Consider the following 21,676-nt stretch of genomic DNA (forward strand, 5'->3'; position numbering starts at 1 on the left):
TACTGTTTTTCTTTTTTTTTCAAGTACCCTTGAAACATTCACCTAGAGGGACCAAGTTTGGGGCCAAAACCAAGTTTCAATAAATTTAAAAGCATTGGAAGTCCTACTGAATGTGTTCTCTGACCACAACAGAATTAAACAGAAATCAATATCCCAAAAATACCTGAAAAAAAAAAACACCCAAATATCTGGAAATTAAACTACACATTCCTGAATGACTCATGAGCCAAAGAAGAAATGACAAGGGAAATTGGAAATTATTTGAAATGAATGAGAACAAAAAGTCAACCTTTCTCTTATTTAAAATAAAAATATTAACATGCAGATCGGTAGAGATTCACATCTTCACTTCTTCCTACTCGTCTGCTTCTTGAATTCCCTACTCCCTCCATATGTTGGCCCTGCTGCAGTCCCTTGACAGTATGAGCACGGCCATGCTGCTGCTGGAGCTGTGCACCCAGCCCCTGTTAGTCTGGTCTTGCCAATCTAACCAAGTAGTCCAAATACCTTTCTTCCAGTTCCACTGAACAAACATTTACCGTTTTCAAAGGTCATGTTCCTGGAAGCATGGAGGGGAATTTATGGGGCAACAACAGACAGGCTCAAGTTATATAACTCTTATGTTAACTTGAATGAAAATCTTTTCAAAGCTGCTTCCTTCCTGTCCTACCTGGGGAGTTCTGATCTACCTTTGCCCAACATTTTAGACTTTTTGTGAGTCTTTCTTCACTTTTTTTTTTTTCTGTGACTTCTGTCTCTCCTAACAATCCTTGAATTGTTTGGACCTTCTCATTGCTTTTGACTTTTCGTAATCTTCCAGTGTCTCTGCCCTCAGTCTGGTGTCAGCTTGTCCTCTCCAGCTTCATTCATTCACTGAGGCTTGACTAGGTGCAAGGCATTGAGCTGGCCACTGGGTTTGGTCCTGGGGTGGGAGACTTGTAAATCAGATAATTAACCTGGGTGAGCACTTTGGCAGAGGCATGTTGGAAGGGCCATGCAAACATTCTTTCAACACATATTTATTGGCCTCCCACTGTGTAGCAGGCACTGTGCAATGGGGGTGGTATCCTGGGCAGAAGGTACTGATTGCTTGAAGATGAGGCGTGGATCTGGGAATGGGTGATCTGCTCTGGCACGAGGTATTTGGTAGGGACTTGGAGGGACTTGAGCTAATAAGTGGTGAGAGAAAAGCCTAGAAAGGTTAGGAAAGTACTTCTTTTGTTTTTCTTAAGGGAGTTGTAGTTCTGTTTCTGTGGCGTAGCATTTATTAGCTCCATGGTGACTCTTACCAACTTCTGTATTACCTGTATCTCTGATTTCTTTGGTTAATCTTCCACTTGTTCTGGTGCCCAGTAGCACTAAGTGGTGGTAACCACTAGCACTGTTAATTGTGCATTTTTTAAAAGTGGGAGGGGGGCTGCCAAGCGAGAAGGAGCCTCAAAGCAGGGCACCAGGTGTGTGATTCTCTTAACTTTACCTGGATTATTTCCTTTTAGGCGTTAAGTAGCCTCTTGAAACCCCCTTTTTTATTTTAAGGGTAGGGGAGGAAGAGGTTGAAACAAATGAATTTGAAAACACCCTGTGGGATAAAATTTACATTCATCGCCCACCCTGAAATTTTTTATTCTTTTTCTTTAGGTTTCTTGCTATTTAAAGATTTTTGTTTGAATGAAATTAATGAAGCTGTACCTCAGGTGAAGTTTTATGAAGAGGTAAGAAGTGACTGTTTTATCAATGCTTTTATTTCAAAAGCATATTTAAACTGTACTTTGGGAAATATTAAGACTACTAGATATCTTAGAGATTCGTCAGAAGTAATTAGTACTACAAGATATAGTTTTAGAGATGCTGACAACAACTATAAAAATCATATTTTTAAAGCTCTGTAGTGTTCTGGAATCAGTGAGGAATAGTTGGACTCAGATTCCAGAGGAGGAAGAATCTTTCAGAGGTGCACTGAGCATTACCAGCCATTTTATTTTCTGCAGAAGCACGCTGATTCTGGACACAGAAGCCGAGGTAGGGGGCTGCTACTGGGTGAAAGAGAAACTAGCAAAGGTTTTTGGTCACACATTACTAGAGTGACAAATTGGAGACTTGGTGGGAAAGGGTGGCCTCAAACCCACAGCTGGTTTTCCCAGCAGGACATTGGGAGGGGATCTGAAGAGGCAGGCCAAGAGCTTCTGGAAGACACATTGAAACCTCCCACAGCCTTGCGGTGTTAAACGGTATTGAAATGTACACCTGTTGTGGCAGGAATCCGAAAACAGAACAGGCAAGAGATGAAAACCCCACTGAAGAGCCATAACCACTTATCACCTGGGGTGGCGGCTGGTCCAGGTGTGGTGGGCAGGTGAGAATCCAGCTTTGGCCCCTGGCAGGAGGCTGCTTCTGGGAGACAGAAAAACCAGAAGAGGTTTCTGGATCTGGAGTAAAAAACAGATGAAGCTGGGAATTCCATGGCGGTCCAGTGGTTAGAACTCCGCGCTCTCGCTGCCAAGGGCCTGGGTTCAGTCCCTGGTCAGGGAACTAGGATCCCATAGCCGTGCGGTGCAGACAAACCCTCACCCTCCCGCCCCCTGCAAAACAATTAAAAACTTATAACATCAAACATATTAAAAAAAAAAAAAAAAACAACGAAGCTGGAGGAGCCCCCAAAACATGATGAGTCCCATGCTCAAGACACATGCCAAGTTTTGAAGCTTGAGTGGGCCGGGGGTCCAAAAGCTATCCTGAAGACTTCTTAAGGGCAGAACTGAATCCAGTGCTGAGGAGACAGAGGTCTCATTGAACTCCATGGAGACCCAGGCCTTAGAACAGGGACCAACCAGAGGCAGACTGAGTCCTACACAAATGGCAGGGCAGACCAGCCCAGCTCAACCCCCTGTTGGGTGATGAACTCCCTCCCTACCTGTGCAACAGAGAATAAGGGGAGCTCTCTGTCTCTTTTGCAGGTAGAAAATAACAATATATAGAGACTGTCCAATCTTCACCATACAGTAAAAAATGATTTTCCACCTAAGAAGCAAGATCACATGACTTATAAACAAGGCAATAGAAGCAGACCCACAGATGAATCAGATATTGGAGTTAGTTGACAAGTACCTAAAAATAACTGTAAATATGTTCCAGACAATAGAGAAAAAGATGGACAAAATAATTAGATGGAGGAATAGAGAGTTTCAGCATAATTTGAATGTATTGTGGAAAACCAAACAGATATTCTAGAACATAAAGTATTTGAAATTAGAACCTAGTGGTTAGAACCAATAGCAGATTATCACAATGCGAGACAGGATTAACGAATAGGGAAGCAGGTCAGTAGGTCATCTCAAACTGAAACACAGAGAAAAAAGAATACAAAAAAGAAATAAGGGCATTAGAGACATGTGAGGCATACCTAAAAGGTCTAACACATGTAAAGTTGGACTCCCAGAAAGGAAGAGAGAGAATGGGACAGAAGCAGTATTTGAAGATATAATACTAAGAATATTACAAAATGATGAAAGTCAGCAGCTTACAGATTCAAAAAACTTAGAACACCCCAAGCAGGATGAGTACAGAGGAAACGTATCTTTGCACATCAATATAAGACTGTGGAAACCTGTGACAGAGAGAAAATTTTAAAAGCAACTAGAGGTTAGAAAAAGACACCTCATTTTTAAAGGGGCAGTAATATGAACAAAACGACTGTGACATATTAAAATAAATGATTAAGAAAAAAGAAAGACAGACAGTGAAATGGCCATCTTTCAAGTAATGAGAGAAAAAAGCTGCCAACCTAGAATTCTTTCCTCAGCCAAAACTTCCTTCAAAAATGAAGGTGAAATAAAGATATTTTCAGACAAAAACCAAGAGAATTTGTCAGTAGTGAAACTGCATTACCATAAATACTAAAGGGAGCTACTGTAAGCAGAAGGGAAATTACCCCAGATGGAAATGCAGGAAGGAATGAAAGACATCATAAAGGGTAAATATGTATGTGAAATATATGAATGTTGACCATACATAACTATAATATGTTTTTAGAGTTTAAAGTGTGTGTAAAACTAAAATGTATGAGAGTAGCACAAAAGGCAGGAGAGGGGTTAATAAAGTTAAAATATCTTAAGATTCTAGGATTATTGGGGATAGTAAAAATAATAATTTGCCTTGACTTGTAAAGGATGCATATTGTAATCTCTAAGGTTAACTTTTAAAAGAATAAAATGTGTATGTTAAAAGAGAGGAGATGTGGAATAAAACAACATTGTATTAATCCAAAAAAAAAAAAAAAAAGAATAAAAGGTGGACATAAAGTAGGAGGTCAAATTGAAAATAAAGAGTAAGGTGGTAACTATAAATTCATCTATATAAATATTGATGATTACATTTAATATAAATGGACTAAATACTCCCAGTAAAAGACTAAGTTTGTCAGACTGGATAAATAACCAAAACCATGTTATATACTGCTTATAAGTGAGATGCTTTATTTATGTATTTTAAGATATTTTATTTTTTGATTAACCTATAGTTGCTGTACAATATTATATAAGTTACAGGTGTACAGTATAGTGATTCAATTTTTAAAGAAGTGGTATGCTTTAAACAGAAGGATGGAAGAGGATATGTAATATACACACTAACTGAAGCAAAGCTGGTATAGCTATACTAATATCAGACAAAGTACATGGCAATGCTACTTTGAGATAAAGAGAGATTATTTCATAATGATTGAGGAGTCAGCATCTGTATCTTACAAATAACAGAAGTTTAAAATATTTAAAGCAAAAATTGGCAGGAAGATCCAAAACAAAATAATTCTACAACCCTAGTGGGACACCCACATACTTCAAGAACTTGTAGAACAAACAGACAAAAAATTAGTAAGGATATAGAAGATCTTAATAAAGTGATGAATAAACTTGACCTAATTGACCCAGCAGAAACAGAGTTTTGCATTCTTTAAAGTACATATGAAACATTTACCAAAATAGATCATATGCTGGACCCTAAAGAAAACTTTCTACAAATTTCAAGATTGAAATTGTTCCGAGTATGGTCTCTGACCACAGTGGACTTAAGCTCAAATTTAGTAACAGAGTTAAGAAATCCTTAGCTGCCTGGAAACAAATAACTTCTAAATAATTTAAGGGTCAAAGAGGAAATTAAAATTGAAATTAGAGAATATATTAATTGAAATATATTTAAGAAATGACATATGCTAATATTATTAGCATGATCTGCCTTTACCCTAAAACATTTGAAATGGTCCAGAGAAAGCATGGCATAATTAGGGCTGATATGAGTACTCTTTGTGTCTTTGAAAATTGGAAGAATATTCCCTTTTTTCCTGGTTTATTGATAAACATGAAAATGACATTTTTCTACATTTAAAAAATTATATTAATGTATTTCCAAGAAGAATGATCAAATGATGATGCACATTTAGCATCATGTGAAAAAAAAGTAAGCTAAATCCAAAAGTCTTACACTGAGTACGAAGTGACTTTATTATTTCAGTTTGAGTCAGGCATTTTATCTGGACGAGACTCACAGCTTGATGTGTCAAAAAATTTTTTTCTTTCCTGTGTTCTTAAAAGCTTCTCTCCAATTTCAGCATGTACTCAGCTGCTTTGTCAAAGAGAAAGCAATCTCCTTTAGTAGATGAAACAGATGGGCAACCTACGTAGTTATTTCTTAAGCACTTCTGGCCAGTATGGTGGTGACTACTGCTGATGTGTTTCCATTTGAACTTTAGACATCGGAGTTTCTCTTCGTTGGCTTGTTCCGCAGCTCTTCTCTCCTCTCTCCTGGTCTGGTGTGATGGATCTGGCCTATCAGGTTATCCCCTTGGAGGAAAATGCTTCAGGGCTCCTCAGCAACTTGCTTTGTGTTCTTTAATTGACAATACCATCCACCTTGGAGTTTCAGATACAAGTTGTGTAAGTCAGTACAGCCTCCAAGATGGAAGTTATCAGTAATTCTGACTCCTTGGTTTCACCAGCCTAGTGGATTTTTTAATTTCTAGTTTTATAATCCTGATCCCTAGAAAACTCTGTTGTGAGATATCTTGCAATGTGTATGTTGTCCATTGTATTTCCATTCTTCTGTGTCCCCAGACTCTTAGTGGTTACCCATTTTCCTGTGGTCTGAAGTCCTAATTGCTTCTTCCAACACTCACATGTCTCTGCGTTAGTTATCGCTTACCTTTCCGTCTTTATCTTTCACTACCTTCTCACCTAGACCTTCCAGTAACCAATATTACCTGAACCCACCGAGCCCAGTTCTTCTTTTTATTACTTTCCTTATGTCCTTCCCCCAGCCTAGGATGCTGTTTCCCTTTCTCGGCTTGTGGAAAGCCTTGCTTCGTTTAAGGCCAAGGTCAGTTTCTGTATTCTCCAGTAAAGCCTGTCTGTACGGTCGTCCCAGTCTTCCGTGATTGCTTTGCTTCTCTGATTCTTACACTGTCTGTTGCCTGTAATGCCCGTGGGATACTTAATATATGCTTGCTGCTGGTGTGTGTGCGTCATCAGTATTTTCACTTGACCGTTGTTTGACTCCTAGACAGCAGGCCCAGCTAGGATCTAGGTGCAGCTGTGCTGTGCCCTCTCACTTGCTGTGGGATACGGTGCTGGTCACTGAGCAAACCCTGAAGCATCTACCTTGTGTCAGACCCAGAGCTTACAAGTGTGAACCAAGACACTGTCCTGTACTTGAGCTCATAGAATGGGGACTTAATATTTGAGCATCTGTTACCTTATCTATGAAATGAGGTTAGTAATCATCTCCTGCTATTTCACAGGCTAATTAAGAGTCCCAAATGGGATGCCAGATGGACAGTTGCTTTCTAAACTGTAATATCTATAATATGCTGTAACATGGTGGTAAAGAGTTCCAGCTCTAAACTGAGACCATCTGGATTTGGATTTGGACACTGCTGGTGATTAGCTGCCTGAAGTTGGGCAAGGAGTCTTGCTTCACTCTATCTGGGTTTCCTCATCTAAAAGTTAGGGTGATAGCAGTGTCTGTCCTTAGGGTTGTCATGTGTGTATGCAACACACCAGAACAGCACCTGACACGTAGCTACTGCTCGGTGTGTTGGTTTATACACTTCCTTGTTCCAGTCAGATTTAGATGCAGCTTATAAAAATATTTATATTACACCTAGATTTAATAATAAATCACAGAAAACAGAAAATTTAAGACCAGAGGTAAAGTTACTACACGGACTTTTCTTCACTCATGCAACCAGTATTTATCAAACACTAGTGCTGGGAAGCATTGTTTGGATGAACAAGATGGACAAAGTCTGAGCTGTCTTTGAGCTCCTATTTTTGTTGAAACAGACAATAAACCAGTAATAAATGAATAGGAAATATATCGGGAAATGATAACTGCTATGCAGTGATTCAAAACAGACCCGCAACTCAATGTGATGTATTGTGATTTGGTGGCCACCTTAAATTGCTGGGTCAAAGACTGACTTCTGAGGAGGTGCATTTTAGTGGAGTAATTTCAGATATTGTGTTTATCCTTTGTGGCTTTCACTTAGTTTCTTGAATCTGTCAATTTATATGTTTCACCAAATCTGGTAAAATTTGGGCCATTATAAAACATTATTTCTACCCCAGTCTCTTTTCTTTCCTCACTCTAGACTTCCAATCATAACGAGGTTTGATCTTTCGATATTATCCTAGATATCACTGATTCCCTGTTCCATTCCCCCCCCCCCGAATTTTTTTTTCTTTCTTTTCTTCAGATTAGATAATTTTTATGGAGCTGTCTTCAAATTCATTGATGCTTTTGCCAACTCTAGTCTGTTATTATGTTCCATTGAATTTTTTTTCAGAGAAGATTTCCATGTGGTTCTTTTCATAGTTATTATTTTTCTGCTATTTCCTATCTTCTTATTCGTTACATGCATATTTTCTGTACATCTTTTAGTATAGTTATAACGGCTCCTTTAAAATCCTTGTCTGATAATTCCATCAGAATCATCTTGGATTGGTCTTCACCGATGGTCTGTACTCTGGCATATGAGCCACATTTCTCTGTTTCTTCATAGATAGAGTAATTTTAGATTGTATCTTGTCCATTGATATTGTAGATACTCTAAACTCTGTTTCTCCAAAGGGTATTGATTTTTTTTTGTCTCAGCAGTTAATTTGGCTTACTCAGACTTGATGCTCTGTCTTCTCATACAGTGGGTAGCAACTGAATCTTGTTCAGTTCTTTTAGCCTTAGCTGGACTGCTGTGGGTCTGTCATGCTCACCTGTCATTATGGGGTCCACCAGAGATTTTGAGAGGTTTGTACGTAAAATTTTGGAGCTCTGCTCTGGCTCTTCATTTTCAGGAATATCCTCTCTTACCTTCCAGCTTCTGTTTGATGCCCCTTTTCCATTATCTCTGTACTTTTGGTCACTCTCCGGTGGTCCAGTGCAGTTGGGTTTTATGTATGTCCAGAATTGTTGTTAGAGTTTTAGTTCACTATTACCTGAAGGAGGACCCTGGTTTGTGATAATTTTGAATATGAAGCCAACGTGACTGGTTGATGAATTGGATGTAGGGGGTGGTGGGGACAGGGGTGTGAGCAAGAGAGCAGAATCAATGATGATTATTCCATTTTTTTGGCTTAAGCAGCTGGGAGGATGGTTTTATCATTTCTGTGATAAAGAAGACTAGGGGAAGAGCATGATTGGCTAGGGGAGAGAGGATGTGGAAATGTCTGGTAGGTGATTAAATATTTAGACGCTGGAGCTCTGGGTGAGAAGTGAGTCCTGGAGATCCAGACTTAGTCATTGGAATATAATTGGTGTTTGAAACTATGGGACTGAATAGCTTTACCTAAGGAGAATATGTAGTGGATGAAAAAGGGGTGCCCCAGTACCGTGCCTGAGGCACTCCAGTATTTAGGAGTATAGCAGGGGAGGAAGAATTACCAAAGGAAACTGAAGAAAAGGAGCCAGTGTGGCGAACCCCTGGACAGTGTAGATCCCAGAAGTCAGAGAAGAAAGCCTTCAAGGAGGCAGGAGGGGACCACTGAGCTGATTGCTGCTGGGATGTCAGGAAGCTAAGGGCAAAAAGATCCTTGATTGGTCAAGGCAGAGGTCCTTAGTGACTTTACTAGACCGTCTCATGGGAATGGTAGTGGGAAAAACGGGAGGCAGGAAAGTGGGGACCATGACAGCTGTGGACCAAAAGGGCTTGCTCTTAGGGTTCTGTGTATTTAGGCTACATGTTCAGCTGTGAGCTTTGTAATGACCAAAGCAGAAAGGGAGGACTACACAGTTAGTGAATGTTCATCATTGATGGCGAAGCTTCTGTTCTGCTGTAGTAGAGACTTTTCACCTTGAACTTGGGCCTCTGCCTGCTCAGGTTCCCTGGACAACCTGACTGCCAAGATTAGGGGTGGCATTTGCTCTGCACATCAGGACATCCTGTCTAGGGCCAATTGATACTTGACTGCATGTTCTTTTATTAGTGGTCTTAACTGATAATAGAAAGTGAATTACAGCCAGGGATGCTTTAGGCTGTTTCTTTGCCTACTAAGAATTAACCTTTTCTGTTGTTCAAGTTGGAGTTTATGAGATACGAGGCACTTACTAAAGCCAGAATTGTGGTTCAGAGCATCATTTGTGCAAGAAACCAGAATTTTCTGTATTGTCAGATTATTACAGTTCATAGAAAACTCCCATAGAATCAGCATTTGCTTAACCAGGTGTCAGCTTGCTTTATAGGTCCCCAGAACATAGACTTAGGTTTCATTACACTTGTTTTCAAGGATAATGATTCCATGAAGGTTTAGTTTTCCTAGAGTTTGTATGTTTAGGCAGAAATGTTTGCCTTTGGTTCACTAACAGTCTACCTGTTCTATCCTGGCATTCTGGCATTAATTTCTGGACCTTACTAAAACAAAACATCAAAAGAAATCTACCAAACTAGAGTCCTTGGCTTATTTTCTGACTCTGCCTCAGATTTGTGTGTCTGGCTTCTGTTTCCTTGCAGCTACCATACTTGCATCTGGCATGGTATTTGAACCTTCAGACATGTTCTCCTGAATTAACCTTGGATGATTAAGCCCAGATCCTTTGGTTATGCCAACATTGCTGAATTGCTTCTTCATTAAAAAAGTGTTTTCCTTCTGGAGAAAAATATAATTTGAAAAGATACGTGCACCCCAGTATTCATAGCAGCACTGTTTACAATAGCCAAGACATGGAAGTAACCTAAATGTCCATCGACAGGTGAATGGATTAAGAAGATGTGGTATGTGTGTGTGTGTGTGTGTGTGTGTGTGTGTATGTATGTATGTGTGTGTGTGTGTATATATATATATATATACACACACACATATATATATACATACACACACACACAATGGAATATTACTCAGCCATACAAAAGAATGAAATAATGCCATTTGCAGCAACATGGGTGGACCTAGAGATTATCATAGTAAGTGAAGTAAGCCAGACAGAGAAAGACAGACCTAGAGATTATCATAGTAAGTGAAGTAAGCCAGACAGAGAAAGACAAATATATGATATCACTTATATGTGGAATCTAAAAAAATGATACAAATGAGCTTATTTACAAAACAGAAATAGATTCACAGACATAGAAAACAAACTTATGGTTACCAAAAGATGGGGTGGGGGAGGGATCAATTAGCAGTTTGGGGTTAAAATATACACACTACTCTATATAAAACAAATAACCAACAAGGACCTACTGTATAGCACAGGGAACTATATTCAATATCTTATAATAACCTATAATGGAAGAGAATGTAAAAAAAGAATATATGTGTGTGTGTGTGTGTGTGTGTGTGTGTATATATATATATATATATATATATATATATATATAACTGAATCACTTTGCTGTATACCTGAAACTAACATAACATTGTAAATCAACTATATTTCTATAAAAATTTTTAAAAAATAAAAAGTTTTTTAAAAGTGTTTTCCTCTTGGATGGGGTATCAACCTACCCTAGTCCTCTTGCCTTTTTGTTAAATTTTAGTGTCTGTTCCAAGAAGACTCCATTCTAAGCCCAGGCAGATACAGACTTGTGAATTTCAGCCATCTCACTGATGATATTTAAGGGCAATTAAGATGATCCCAGAATTTTTCTCAGTGTGTGAACCAGTTAGCCTTCGTATAGGACGTCAGCATTGTACATATTCCTCTCCCTGCCGACCGTGCCCTTTCATTACCAGAAATTTTCATAGGATTTACTGGTTTTGATTTCAAAACTGTTAGACTGTACAGTAAAAAAGGTAACTTTTATTTCTTTTCAGTTTATACTCTCTCCCATAGGAGTAATCAGCCCCACTTTTTGTCATAGCAGAATAGAGAACACTCAGATATCATGAAAGTCAGTATTACAACTGTCTCCTTGGTGGGAGCATTTGTTTTTCCAAAAATAAGTTATATGTAGTTATTAGTCATTATATTGAAAATCTTTGCTACAGTCTTCCTACCAGCTCCATATTTCATTTGTGTTTTCATTCTCTTCTTGTCTTTTAGATTAAATGTATTTCTGTAAATAAATAAAACTACTTCCCTGATCTGAGAACTTCTGTTTTGAGGTTGGAGTAATAGGGGCCATGTCCTCATAAAGCAAATATTTCCAAAGCTCATTTTATTATTTGGTCTATCTTAACACCCGTCAGGTTACCTCCCTTAAGTTATTGGCAAAACATACAATTTGAAGGAACCTTTCTGTTAATACTTTTAGAGTGCAGAGAAGGTTCCAGTGTGAAAAACCAATGCTTTTATCTATGGTTAATGCATTTCCAAAATATTTAGTTGATTTCTAAACATCTCTTTGCAGGAATCCTAGCAATTTATTATTATTTTTTCCTCCTGAATTTTGTAACACTGTAGTTGAGTGAGAACGAGCCCCGTCATAACTCTTAGAACTGGATTACAGACAAATTTAAATTATTTGTGGTTTGGAAAGGAGACTTGGCAAGGATGAATGGTCCATGGCTGGTGCATCGTTAAGATAATTGTAACCATGGCAGTATTTGTTTCCTAATATTGTGTTTCTAAATTTAAGCGACAAGGTTCATCATAGGAAAAAATCCATTCGTATGTTCCAAGTTGAATTTAAATTATTCCAACTTCATTATTACAACATTAGAAGTAGCTGTTTCCTGTGGAATGGCCGATTCAAGTAATTTGCTTGATGTCATGTGGAAGTGGTTTCTGCCAAGACTAGTAATATCCTTCAATAAAGTAAGTTTCTAGGAAGACAATACCTAACAATGGTAACTTTTAACCATCCAGATAAAAGAATATGAAAAGCTTGAGAATGAGGAAGATCGCCTTTGTAGAAGTCGACAAATTTATGATACTTACATCATGAAGGAACTGCTGTCTTGTTCACATGTAAGTATCTCTTTTTGTTTTATTACTCTAGTATGGGTAAATATGAGACAGCCTTCAAACATTTCCAGAATGAAAGTTAAAGTAGGAGGAAGAGGTTTAAAAATTAAATGATATTCATCCAGGATGGAACCCCTTTCTTCTGTTTTTGTCATTTGTTTCCTGATAATACCGATCCAGTATCTGTTCTTCCATATACTCTTGGTATGTTTCCAAAAGTGGATACTTTCACTGCAAACATTGATAAAATGGCTAATGCAGATCAATGGAAGAAAAAGCCAACCTCAATTCTAGACTTTCTAAAGGAAATTAAGCTTTATTGTTTTTCATTTAGCTCTCCCTTAATAGTTAGGCTAATCATATATTGATCAATAAAAATCTTAAATGCTTTCTTTGAATTAAGAAGGAGGATTGTAATTATTGTATTAATGTAGTTCATTAATAGTTGAATGATGGTTGAAACCATTTTTTTCCCTTGTATTGATAAATCAGAGAAACAATCTAATTCAGTCATTAGGATAAACTGGGTTCCTAGGAAATTATTCCACCAGGAGTGAGTGGAATAATTAATAATGAAAATTTACCATGTAATCTCTCTACATGAAGACTGTTTTCCAAAGGAGTATCCTAAGAGCCCTGGGCTGCTGTGTCCAATGCAGTAGCCACTAGCCACATGTGGGTATTTAAATTGTTTAAATTAATTAAAACGAAATGGAATTAAAAGTTTAATTCCTCATGAGCCACATTTCAAGGGCTCAATACCCACATGTGGCTGGTGGCTCCTGCGTCAGCCCAGGTTCACCACATTTCCAGCATTGCAGAGAGCCTGACCGGACAGCAGTGGTCATGACAATGATATATGTTCGTGCTTCTGTGTTTATTATGTTGTCTACAGTGCTTACTGAACTTCTGAGCTAGAGTTAATCGTAATGCTCTGTGCCTTGCTACCTTGCTGGGGAATGGTTGAACCTTGGTAAATGCCAGGTGTTCACTGTGAATGCCTCTGTAAACGTAGTTTTCGTGTAGGTCAACAATTTAGAGGGTTTTTAGCAGCGTGATATGCTTTTTAAGCTCTTCTTCTTGTGCATTGCTGCAGACGTAATTTGAAGTTTTGGGGGAGGACAGAGTGTGTAATTTTTGTCAGTGTGAGTTTCATTGTTTTAGAGCCAATTCCTCTCCCCTGTGGTTACAGCAAGATTTTCCTTAACCTAGAGTCTTTTCAACACTGTGATTTAGCTTTGCAGTCCTGACGTTTAATTCTTAGGTATATTTTCATGCATTCACTTTCTCTCATATAATATAAATTTTGCATTTTTAGGACCCCAGTATCAGCCAGTTGAGGAATGATGCATTTAATAAGGCGATAATACGATTCCTTACAGCTTTTTTTAGTCGAAGTCATCTTGACCTCCTGTGGGATTAGGTATGTCAGTTGGATGCCCCTGTTGCACAGCATCCTTCTCGACATGGTATCTAAGAACTCTGGAAGCTCAGAGGAGCAGTGGTCTGTTTGGCTTGCCCGCAGACAACCAACAGATTTTTTAAAGAATGCGTGTCGATGGAGTCCCTATAGGTTATGCTTAGTAATTTTTGTGTTAAATTTTATGTTTGATATTGTAAAACATACAGAGGTTTGCTCTGTTTTATATTTGTGGCAAAAACATTGTTTTTTTGATTTTTAAAAGCCATTCTCAAAGCAAGCTGTAGAACACGTGCAAAGTCATCTATCCAAGAAACAAGTGACATCAACTCTTTTTCAGGTAAGATTAAAGTGCTTTCCCAGTAAATGTTTCTAATTTGCTTAACAATTGGATTTGGGGCCATTCTTTGCATCTGTGAAAGTGCTGGGGGAGTTGACATATGAGGCTGTATTTCTTACGTGGAGGTTTATCTGGAAGAACTGAAGTTTAATGTTGTCTGTCTTCTCATTGAAATGTGTGCTGTTCTGCCGACATTCTTCGTGAAGGCTTTCCTGAAAAACGCCACTGGAGCGTTTCTATAAATCAATCAAGACAAGACATTGGAGGAAAAAGCCTTTTCCTGTTTGACATCCCAGGCACCTGTGAAGAGCGGGGACTTGACAGGATTTACTTTCTAGTGGTACAGGTGTTGACCCCCACGGTGATTATCCCCCAGATGAAATAGATCCATTTTCAAGAATCAAGAGTGAATGTTTGAACGGCCTTGGTGTCGTGACTGAGGAACTGGACTTTGCCCTGGCTCCTCGTATCTTGAACACAACACAGTCATGCAGATTTAAATGACAAGCCTCAGAAAACTTGATCCACAACTGATGGGCCGATGTATTTGCTGATCTTCAGATGTAATGGTTTCTCCTCCCCAAAGCCTTTTCTCTCATCCTGTGGGTTTTCTATAGAGGTGGCAGCTTGCAAGGACACGGTCAAATTTTCAAGTGGATAATGTACTTTTCATGTTTCTGTGAGTCACAAGAAATATGAAAGAATGCCATTCATTAATGTAATGATTTTCATAAATGAAAATAATTTATCCATTTCCTGGATTATTCAGTAATTTACAGAGAAGTTAAGTTGATTTTTACCTAGGTGCCTTATGATAGGTTTTATTTACATACAAAATGAACCTGATTATTTTATAGAGAAAATATTGATTTGGCTCCGAGAACATTTGGGTACAGTAACAAACCGCGTGCTGCCTTTCTGCCAAAATAATTAGATGGACTTTTCTTAAAATGTAACACCTTTTATAGTCTAGTTGGTTATAAGCTTGGGCTCTGAAATTAAGTGCCCTGGATTTCGAGACCCTGGGCAAGCTACCATACCTCTCCTCCCTTCAGTTTTCCCATCTGTGAAGCAGAAGTGAGAGTGGGCTGTCCCGCAAACGGGGGTCTTGAGGATTCAGTGCATGTGAGTTGCTTTGCACTAGGCCTGTCTGTTGCCATGCTCCACAAATGTCAGCTCTTACCAAACACTGTACATTCAAAAAGTGCAACGTGAACGTCTGCCGTTTGTTGCCTTCATGACATTTTCATGTCAGAACTTCAGTTGTCTGACTTTGATGCTGTTCGGAGACAGTCTTGTAGTCAATTACATCTAACGTTGCTAAATTATACCTCACAGTACGTGGATTTTACAACTCTGATGCTAGCTTTTCCTGCAGCATAAATAACATTTAAAAAGATAGTTCCAGATGAGATACAAAGACCACCAAAATTCCCTCTGTGCCTTCAAGGAACAGTCATTTAGGAGCTTCTCCAGTATCTTTCAAAACCACTTACTTTACTGATTTGTTCATAAGAAAATAATTAAATAATGTTCTGGTAAAATAGATATAGAATGGCTGGTATTCTTATTTCAAAGGTGAAGGAAGTAGTCCCTATTAAGTTGATTTAAATAAGAAGGTGTATTAGTGCAATTCAGTGTGACATGTACCATCAGAACATAGTGATCAGAGTATAGATAGAGGTTACATGTTTGGATGTCCTGTTTATAGAGGGACATTAACCATAAAGTTAGTTGATATTCTTTGAGTTGGAATTTCTTTTTTTCCCCTTTCTGAGTTACAATTGACAAATAAAAATTGTATATAATTGTAGGTGTACGATGTGATGTTTTGATATACGTATTCGTTGTGAAGTGATTGTCATAATCAAACTAATTAACATATCCATCACCTCACCTAGTTACATTTGTGTGTGTGTGTTTGTGTGTATGTGTGGGGGTGAGAACACTTACGATCAACTCTGTTAGCAAATTTCAAGTGTACAATACAGTATTATTAACTGTAGTCCCCATGCTGTACATTAGCTCTCCAGAACTTATTTATCCTGCATAACTGAAACTTTGTACCCTTTGACCACCATCTCCCCATTTCCCCCACTTCCCAGCCCTTGGAAGTCACCATTCTACTCTACTTTTATGAGTTAGACTTTTTTTAGATTCCACCTATGGACGAGATCATACCATATTTTGTCTTTCTGTGCCTGGCTTATTTCACTTACCATAATGTTCTCCAGATTCACCCATGGTGTCACAAATGGCAGGATTTCCTTCTTTTTAAAGACTGAATACTATATACCATTGTGTGTTTATATATATATATGTATCCATACCACATTTTCTTTATCCATTCATCCATTGATAGACACTTTGTTTCTGTATCTTTACTGTTGTGAATAATGCCGCAGTGAACATGGGCGTGCAGATATCTCTTCAAGATACTGATTTCATTTCCTTTGGGTATATACCAGAAGGGGGATTGCTGGATAATATGGTAGTTCTGTTTTTAATTTTTTGAGGAATCCTTATACTGTTTTCCATAATGGCTGCACCAATTTCCATTCCCACCAACAGTGCACAAGGGCTCCCTTTACTCTACATCCTTACCAACAACTTACCTCTTGACTTCCTGGTAATAGCCATCCTAACAGATGTGAGGTGGTATCTCATTGTGGTCCTTGATAATCAGTGTTGTTGAGCACCTTTTCATGTGCCTATTGGCCATTTGTATGTCTTTCGGAAAATGTCTCTTCAGGTCCTCAGCCCCCTTTCGGATCGGGTTATTTGGTTTTTGGCTGTTGAGTCGAGTTCCTCGTATATTTTGAGTATTAACCCCTTATCAGATATATGGTTTGCAAATATCTTCTTTCATTCTACAGGTTGCCTTTTCACTCTGGTAATTGTTTCCTTTGCTCTGCAGAAGCTTTTTAGTTTGATGCAATCCCACTTGTCTGTTTTTGCTTTTGTTGCCTGAATTTTTGATGTCACTTCCAAAAAATCATCACCCAGGCAAATGTCAAGACGTTCTTTCCCTGTGTTTTCTTCTAGTGGTTGTACACTTTCAGGTCTTATATTTAAGTCCTTAATTCATCTTGAGTTGATTTCCGTATATGTGTGAGGTAAGTGTCCAGTCTCATTCTCCATTTATTGGAGAGACTATCCTTTCTGCATTGTGTGCTTGACACCCTTGTCAAAGGTTAGTTGACCATAAGTGTGTGGATTTATTTCTGGTCCCTCTATTCTGTTCCATTGGTCCATAATGTCTGTTTTTATGTCAGTACGATACTATTTTGATTACTGTAGGTTTATCATACATTTAGACATCAGGAAGTGTGATGCCTGAGTTGAAATTTCTTATCAAGGAGAAGAAGGTAGTAAAAAAAAAAAATGCTCTGAAAGTAAATACAAAATACTTTTTATTCTTTTTGTTTGCAAAACTAACTTTAGACATAAATAATTGCACAGGTACATTTGGTGGCAAGAGTCGGAAGGGGTCCTGGCTTACATTTAGGTTCCTAGAACATGCCAGGCCCTGTGCTTGGCTCTCAGCGTTCTTAATCTTATGAAATTCTCACAGTGGCCTTGAAAATGAGATGTGACTCTCCCATTTTACAGATCAAGGGAACTGAGAATCAGGTGAGGTTGTTTGCTCACGACCCCACTGTTGAACTCTCGCTTTTGCACTGCTTACCCGACACATTTTGTAGTTCATTGTGTTGAGAGTGGCGGTGTAGTGTATCATATCCAGTCTTAAGAGTCTCTGGTGAACTTTTATTTTATTAGCAAAAGTACAGGCTGTTTTATAAAATATGAAAAAATATTAACGTAACAGTTTTTGTAAATAGAAAATCTGTGATATACAAATTTAGGCTTTTCATATGTCTTTCAACACTTGATCTCTTTTGTCTTTTGAACCTCTTGAGACTTGTGGCCCTTGGTCTTTAGCATCTAGAAGAGTTAGCGAAGATTGCTATTATGTGTCATCATAGAAACACAGGACTTCAGAGCTGGAAAGGGCTTCAGAGAGAGAGTTCAGCCTCCCCTGTTACTAAGGAGGGAACAAAGTCCACTTGGTTTTAGTGACCAGTTCCAGCGTCCCGCCCAGGACAGCAGTAGCCCTGCCAGGGGGTGGAGGTGGCTTAGACCCGTGGCAGGAAGTGAGGCTCCCAGGCGAGCTGCGGCGGTCTCACTGCCTGTGTTGGTGACTGTGGCTTCTGCAGACTTCCTAGTTTGATCACTTGCCTTGGACGGTTCCCGATCTGGTCCTTCTTTTTTGCACATTTTCAGGATTATCTACGAAGACACAGAAAACATTAAATTTGCATCATTCAGTGAGTGTAGGGTATGAAGATATTTTCCAAAACTATCTAAGTGGCTCCAGGCTGAGCTGTGAAATGTTGGTGTTTGATATTTTTATAGTTCTTGATTTGAAGTCCATCCCATGGAAAATAAGTTTATGCAGTTTATTTGGTAATGTGTAAAGTGGCATGATATTGAAGTAGATTGTTCTCCACAGGGAAAGGGCACTGCACGTGTGAGCAAGGAGCCCTTGCCGTAATCCCCGCTTAGCCGTGAACTTGCTCAAAGACCTTGGGAATAGCTGATGTAAAAAAAATTTACTCCATGGGTCCCTTGGCTTTTAGTCTTTAAAAGTCAGTATTAATGCTGATCATTTATGATGATCATAATTAACAACAATTATATAATTAATAGTAATTTATAGGATGCACTACATAACTTACAAGGCTCAGTACACAATGAAAACCTGGGGGCCCTTGTTCAGAAATTATTAAGAACTTCAGCATGACAACAGCAGGGCACCAAACCGAGCCCTGGGCTCTTCTGTGGGACTGCATGGGTCACATGCCCATGAAGCTAATTCCAGCCACTTAAGATGTGTCTGTGACTTGCCAGGAGCTGTGCTAGGCAGGAGGGATGCAGTGGCACACAGGACAGACCTGTCCTTGCCTTCATGGAACATGCCGTTGAGTGGTGTAGATTACTACAAGTAACTAATCGTGACCATGAGTCCACTGGTGAAAATTGGACAAGGCTGTGAAGGGCGAGTACAAGGTGCTGTGGGAGCACGTAATTTGGAGCCTTACCTCGTCTGAGTCTCATCCTTTTCTGTTTTTCACTTTATTATGTTCTTACTGATGCAGTGTGGAATTTCTTTTCCATTCTTTCCAGCCATACATAGAAGAAATTTGTGAAAGTCTTCGAGGCAGCATTTTTCAAAAATTCATGGAAAGGTATGAAACTTTATGTATAAAATCTTTTTTTTTCAATAGAGATATATTTGACGTGTAACATTAATCTTAGTTATATATCATTGTATTTATACTGATAAGATCTTGTACTGTGTAGGTGTACCTCATTTTACCCGATAAGTGCTGTCCTTACAATGTGTTAATTTATTCATTCAACGAGCATTTACTGACCATGTGCTATGTGCCAGGCTTTGCATTAGATTGTTTCCTCTGTACCTTATAATTTAGGATTTGTATATCTTAACATCCCGTTGACCTTTAGTTCTTTAGCTTCCAAATGGTCCAAAATTTAAATAGGCTAAGGAACCTCACAATTAAAAGTATCTTATTGGGACATCTTTGCTAATGCAAGCACGAGTCTATGTCTAATTCATTTGTTTATATGTTGAAATCATATCCTTCAAAGTGAGACAGGCCTTCTCTTGATTCTTTACGTAGTAGAATTTAAGTATCGGCAAACGTCTGTAGTCATATATATCATTAATGTACCCGATAAATACGTCCCTCTGGGTTACTCAAGCTATAGGGTATGTCTGTCCTATAAAATTCTGAAAATTTTCGGTAATGCCTATAAAAGTGTTCACATGCTTCTCAGGCACCTGAGAGTCAATCCTTCAGTATTTTGAGTGTGCCTCTATGATGATGCACCTTTGGAACTGGACTTTCTAACACTGAATCTGCATTCACACTGACTGTACTCTTCTCCATAAACTCGGCTAATTTCTAGACAGCTGTCGTGTGACTGTGCCTCATCGACGGAGCAGCCTGCAGCTGTTCAGTGGTTGCCCTTTAAGAGCAAATACTTCAGTGTAGTGGGTTTTGTTTCTCCACATGTTCATAGAACTAAAATAATTAAAATAAAATTTAAAAAGTTGTGTCATGATTGTACCAGAGTTCAAGAGATAATTTTATCTTGGAGTAGAGTCAATACTTCAGGAAATGAATCTGCATACAAATGATTACATTTTTCTGAGTAGGAGCAGAGGCTTTGCCAAAAAGCCATGGGATCAAACTGAGGGGATAGGATGCCGGCCCAGGGGTGAGACTCAACCAAGCCGTCTCCACTGCTGTTGGTTCTAAAATCTGACTTTTCCCAAACTCCTGGGTCAGCCTCACTGTTATATGGTCCCTGGTGGAGAGGGGAGAAATGGGGATGGTAATTAAAATCGGGGAAGAGGTCTTGTTAACTCCGTTGTGTAACCACCAGGTAAACCTGCACGGTCATTTTCTCCCACTGAGTTAACCATTCACTGTGTTTTTTTTTTTTAGTTTTATTGAAGTATAGTTGATTTACAATGTTAATTTCTGCTGTACAGCAAAATGATTCAATTATATATGTACACACACACACATTCATTTTCATGTTCTTCTCCATTATGGTTTATCCCAGGATGTTGAATATAGTTCCCTGTGCTCTACAGTAGGACCTTGTTATTTATCAATTCTCTATGTAAAAGTTTACATCTGTTAAACCCAGACTCCTAATCCATCCCTCTCCCAGCCTCCTCCCCCTAACCATTCCCTCTTATCACCGCAGGAAATACAAGTGAAGCTGTGTGCATTTTAGGCAAGCATGCACATTGGATTTTCTGAAACTGTTACCATTTTATATAAATGAATTATTTTTAAAGTCAGTTCATTTATATATATATATATATATATATATATATATATATATTTGGTTCTCTTTATGTTAATACATTATCAAATTAACAGTAAAAGAATCCATTGTCAGGCCAAGAGTTCAGAGTTTGGGTATTTTGTTGTTAATTAATTAATTTATTATTTATTTTTGCCTGTGTTGGGTTTTCGTTGCTGTGCGCAGGCTTTCTCTAGTTGCGGTGAGCGGGGGGCTACTCTTCATTGCGGTGCGCGGGCTTCTCATTGCGGTGGCTTCTTGTTGCAGAGCACGGACTCTAGGCACGTGGGCTTCAGTAGTTGTGGCACGCGGGCTCAGTAGTTGTAGCTCGCGGGCTCTAGAGCGCAGCCTCAGTAGTTGTGGCGCATGGGCTTAGTTGCTCCGTGGCATGTGGGGTCGTCCCAGACCAGGGCTCGAACCTGTGTCCCCTGCATTGGCAGGCGGATTCTTAACCACTGCGCCACCAGGGAAGTCCAGAGTTTGGGTTTTGAAAAGCACAGGCACTCCATAAATAGACCCTTGTAGACTTCAGCATCGTCAGGACTGGCCATGTTCTCTGAGGGCCTCATGGTTCAGGCGATTTTTCTTGGTGGCCACACTGCAGTTTCATAGTAGAGAAGTAAAGA

General features: G+C 38.9%; 1 protein-coding gene across 6 annotated transcripts in view; it reads left to right on the forward strand.

Moving 5' to 3' along the window:
- Positions 1 to 21,676, forward strand: part of GRK3 (G protein-coupled receptor kinase 3) — a 145,953-nt gene that overhangs the window by 56,879 nt on the left and 67,398 nt on the right. For 5 of the 6 annotated variants that reach the window (XM_022550787.3, XM_022550784.2, XM_022550790.3 and 2 more), the window contains 4 exons: positions 1,639 to 1,712; positions 12,286 to 12,387; positions 14,070 to 14,144; positions 19,332 to 19,393. In XM_022550787.3, the coding sequence (XP_022406495.1) occupies positions 1,639 to 1,712; positions 12,286 to 12,387; positions 14,070 to 14,144; positions 19,332 to 19,393 (313 nt within the window). The remainder of the gene's footprint in view (positions 1 to 1,638; positions 1,713 to 12,285; positions 12,388 to 14,069; positions 14,145 to 19,331; positions 19,394 to 21,676) is intronic. The other variant, XM_089894626.1, reaches the window with a different exon arrangement.

Source organism: Delphinapterus leucas, chromosome 14 (genome assembly GCF_059928025.1).
Source record: "Delphinapterus leucas isolate spDelLeu-1000000601 "Yukka" chromosome 14, BTC_Dleu_Yukka2, whole genome shotgun sequence".
Taxonomy (NCBI): domain Eukaryota; kingdom Metazoa; phylum Chordata; class Mammalia; order Artiodactyla; family Monodontidae; genus Delphinapterus; species Delphinapterus leucas.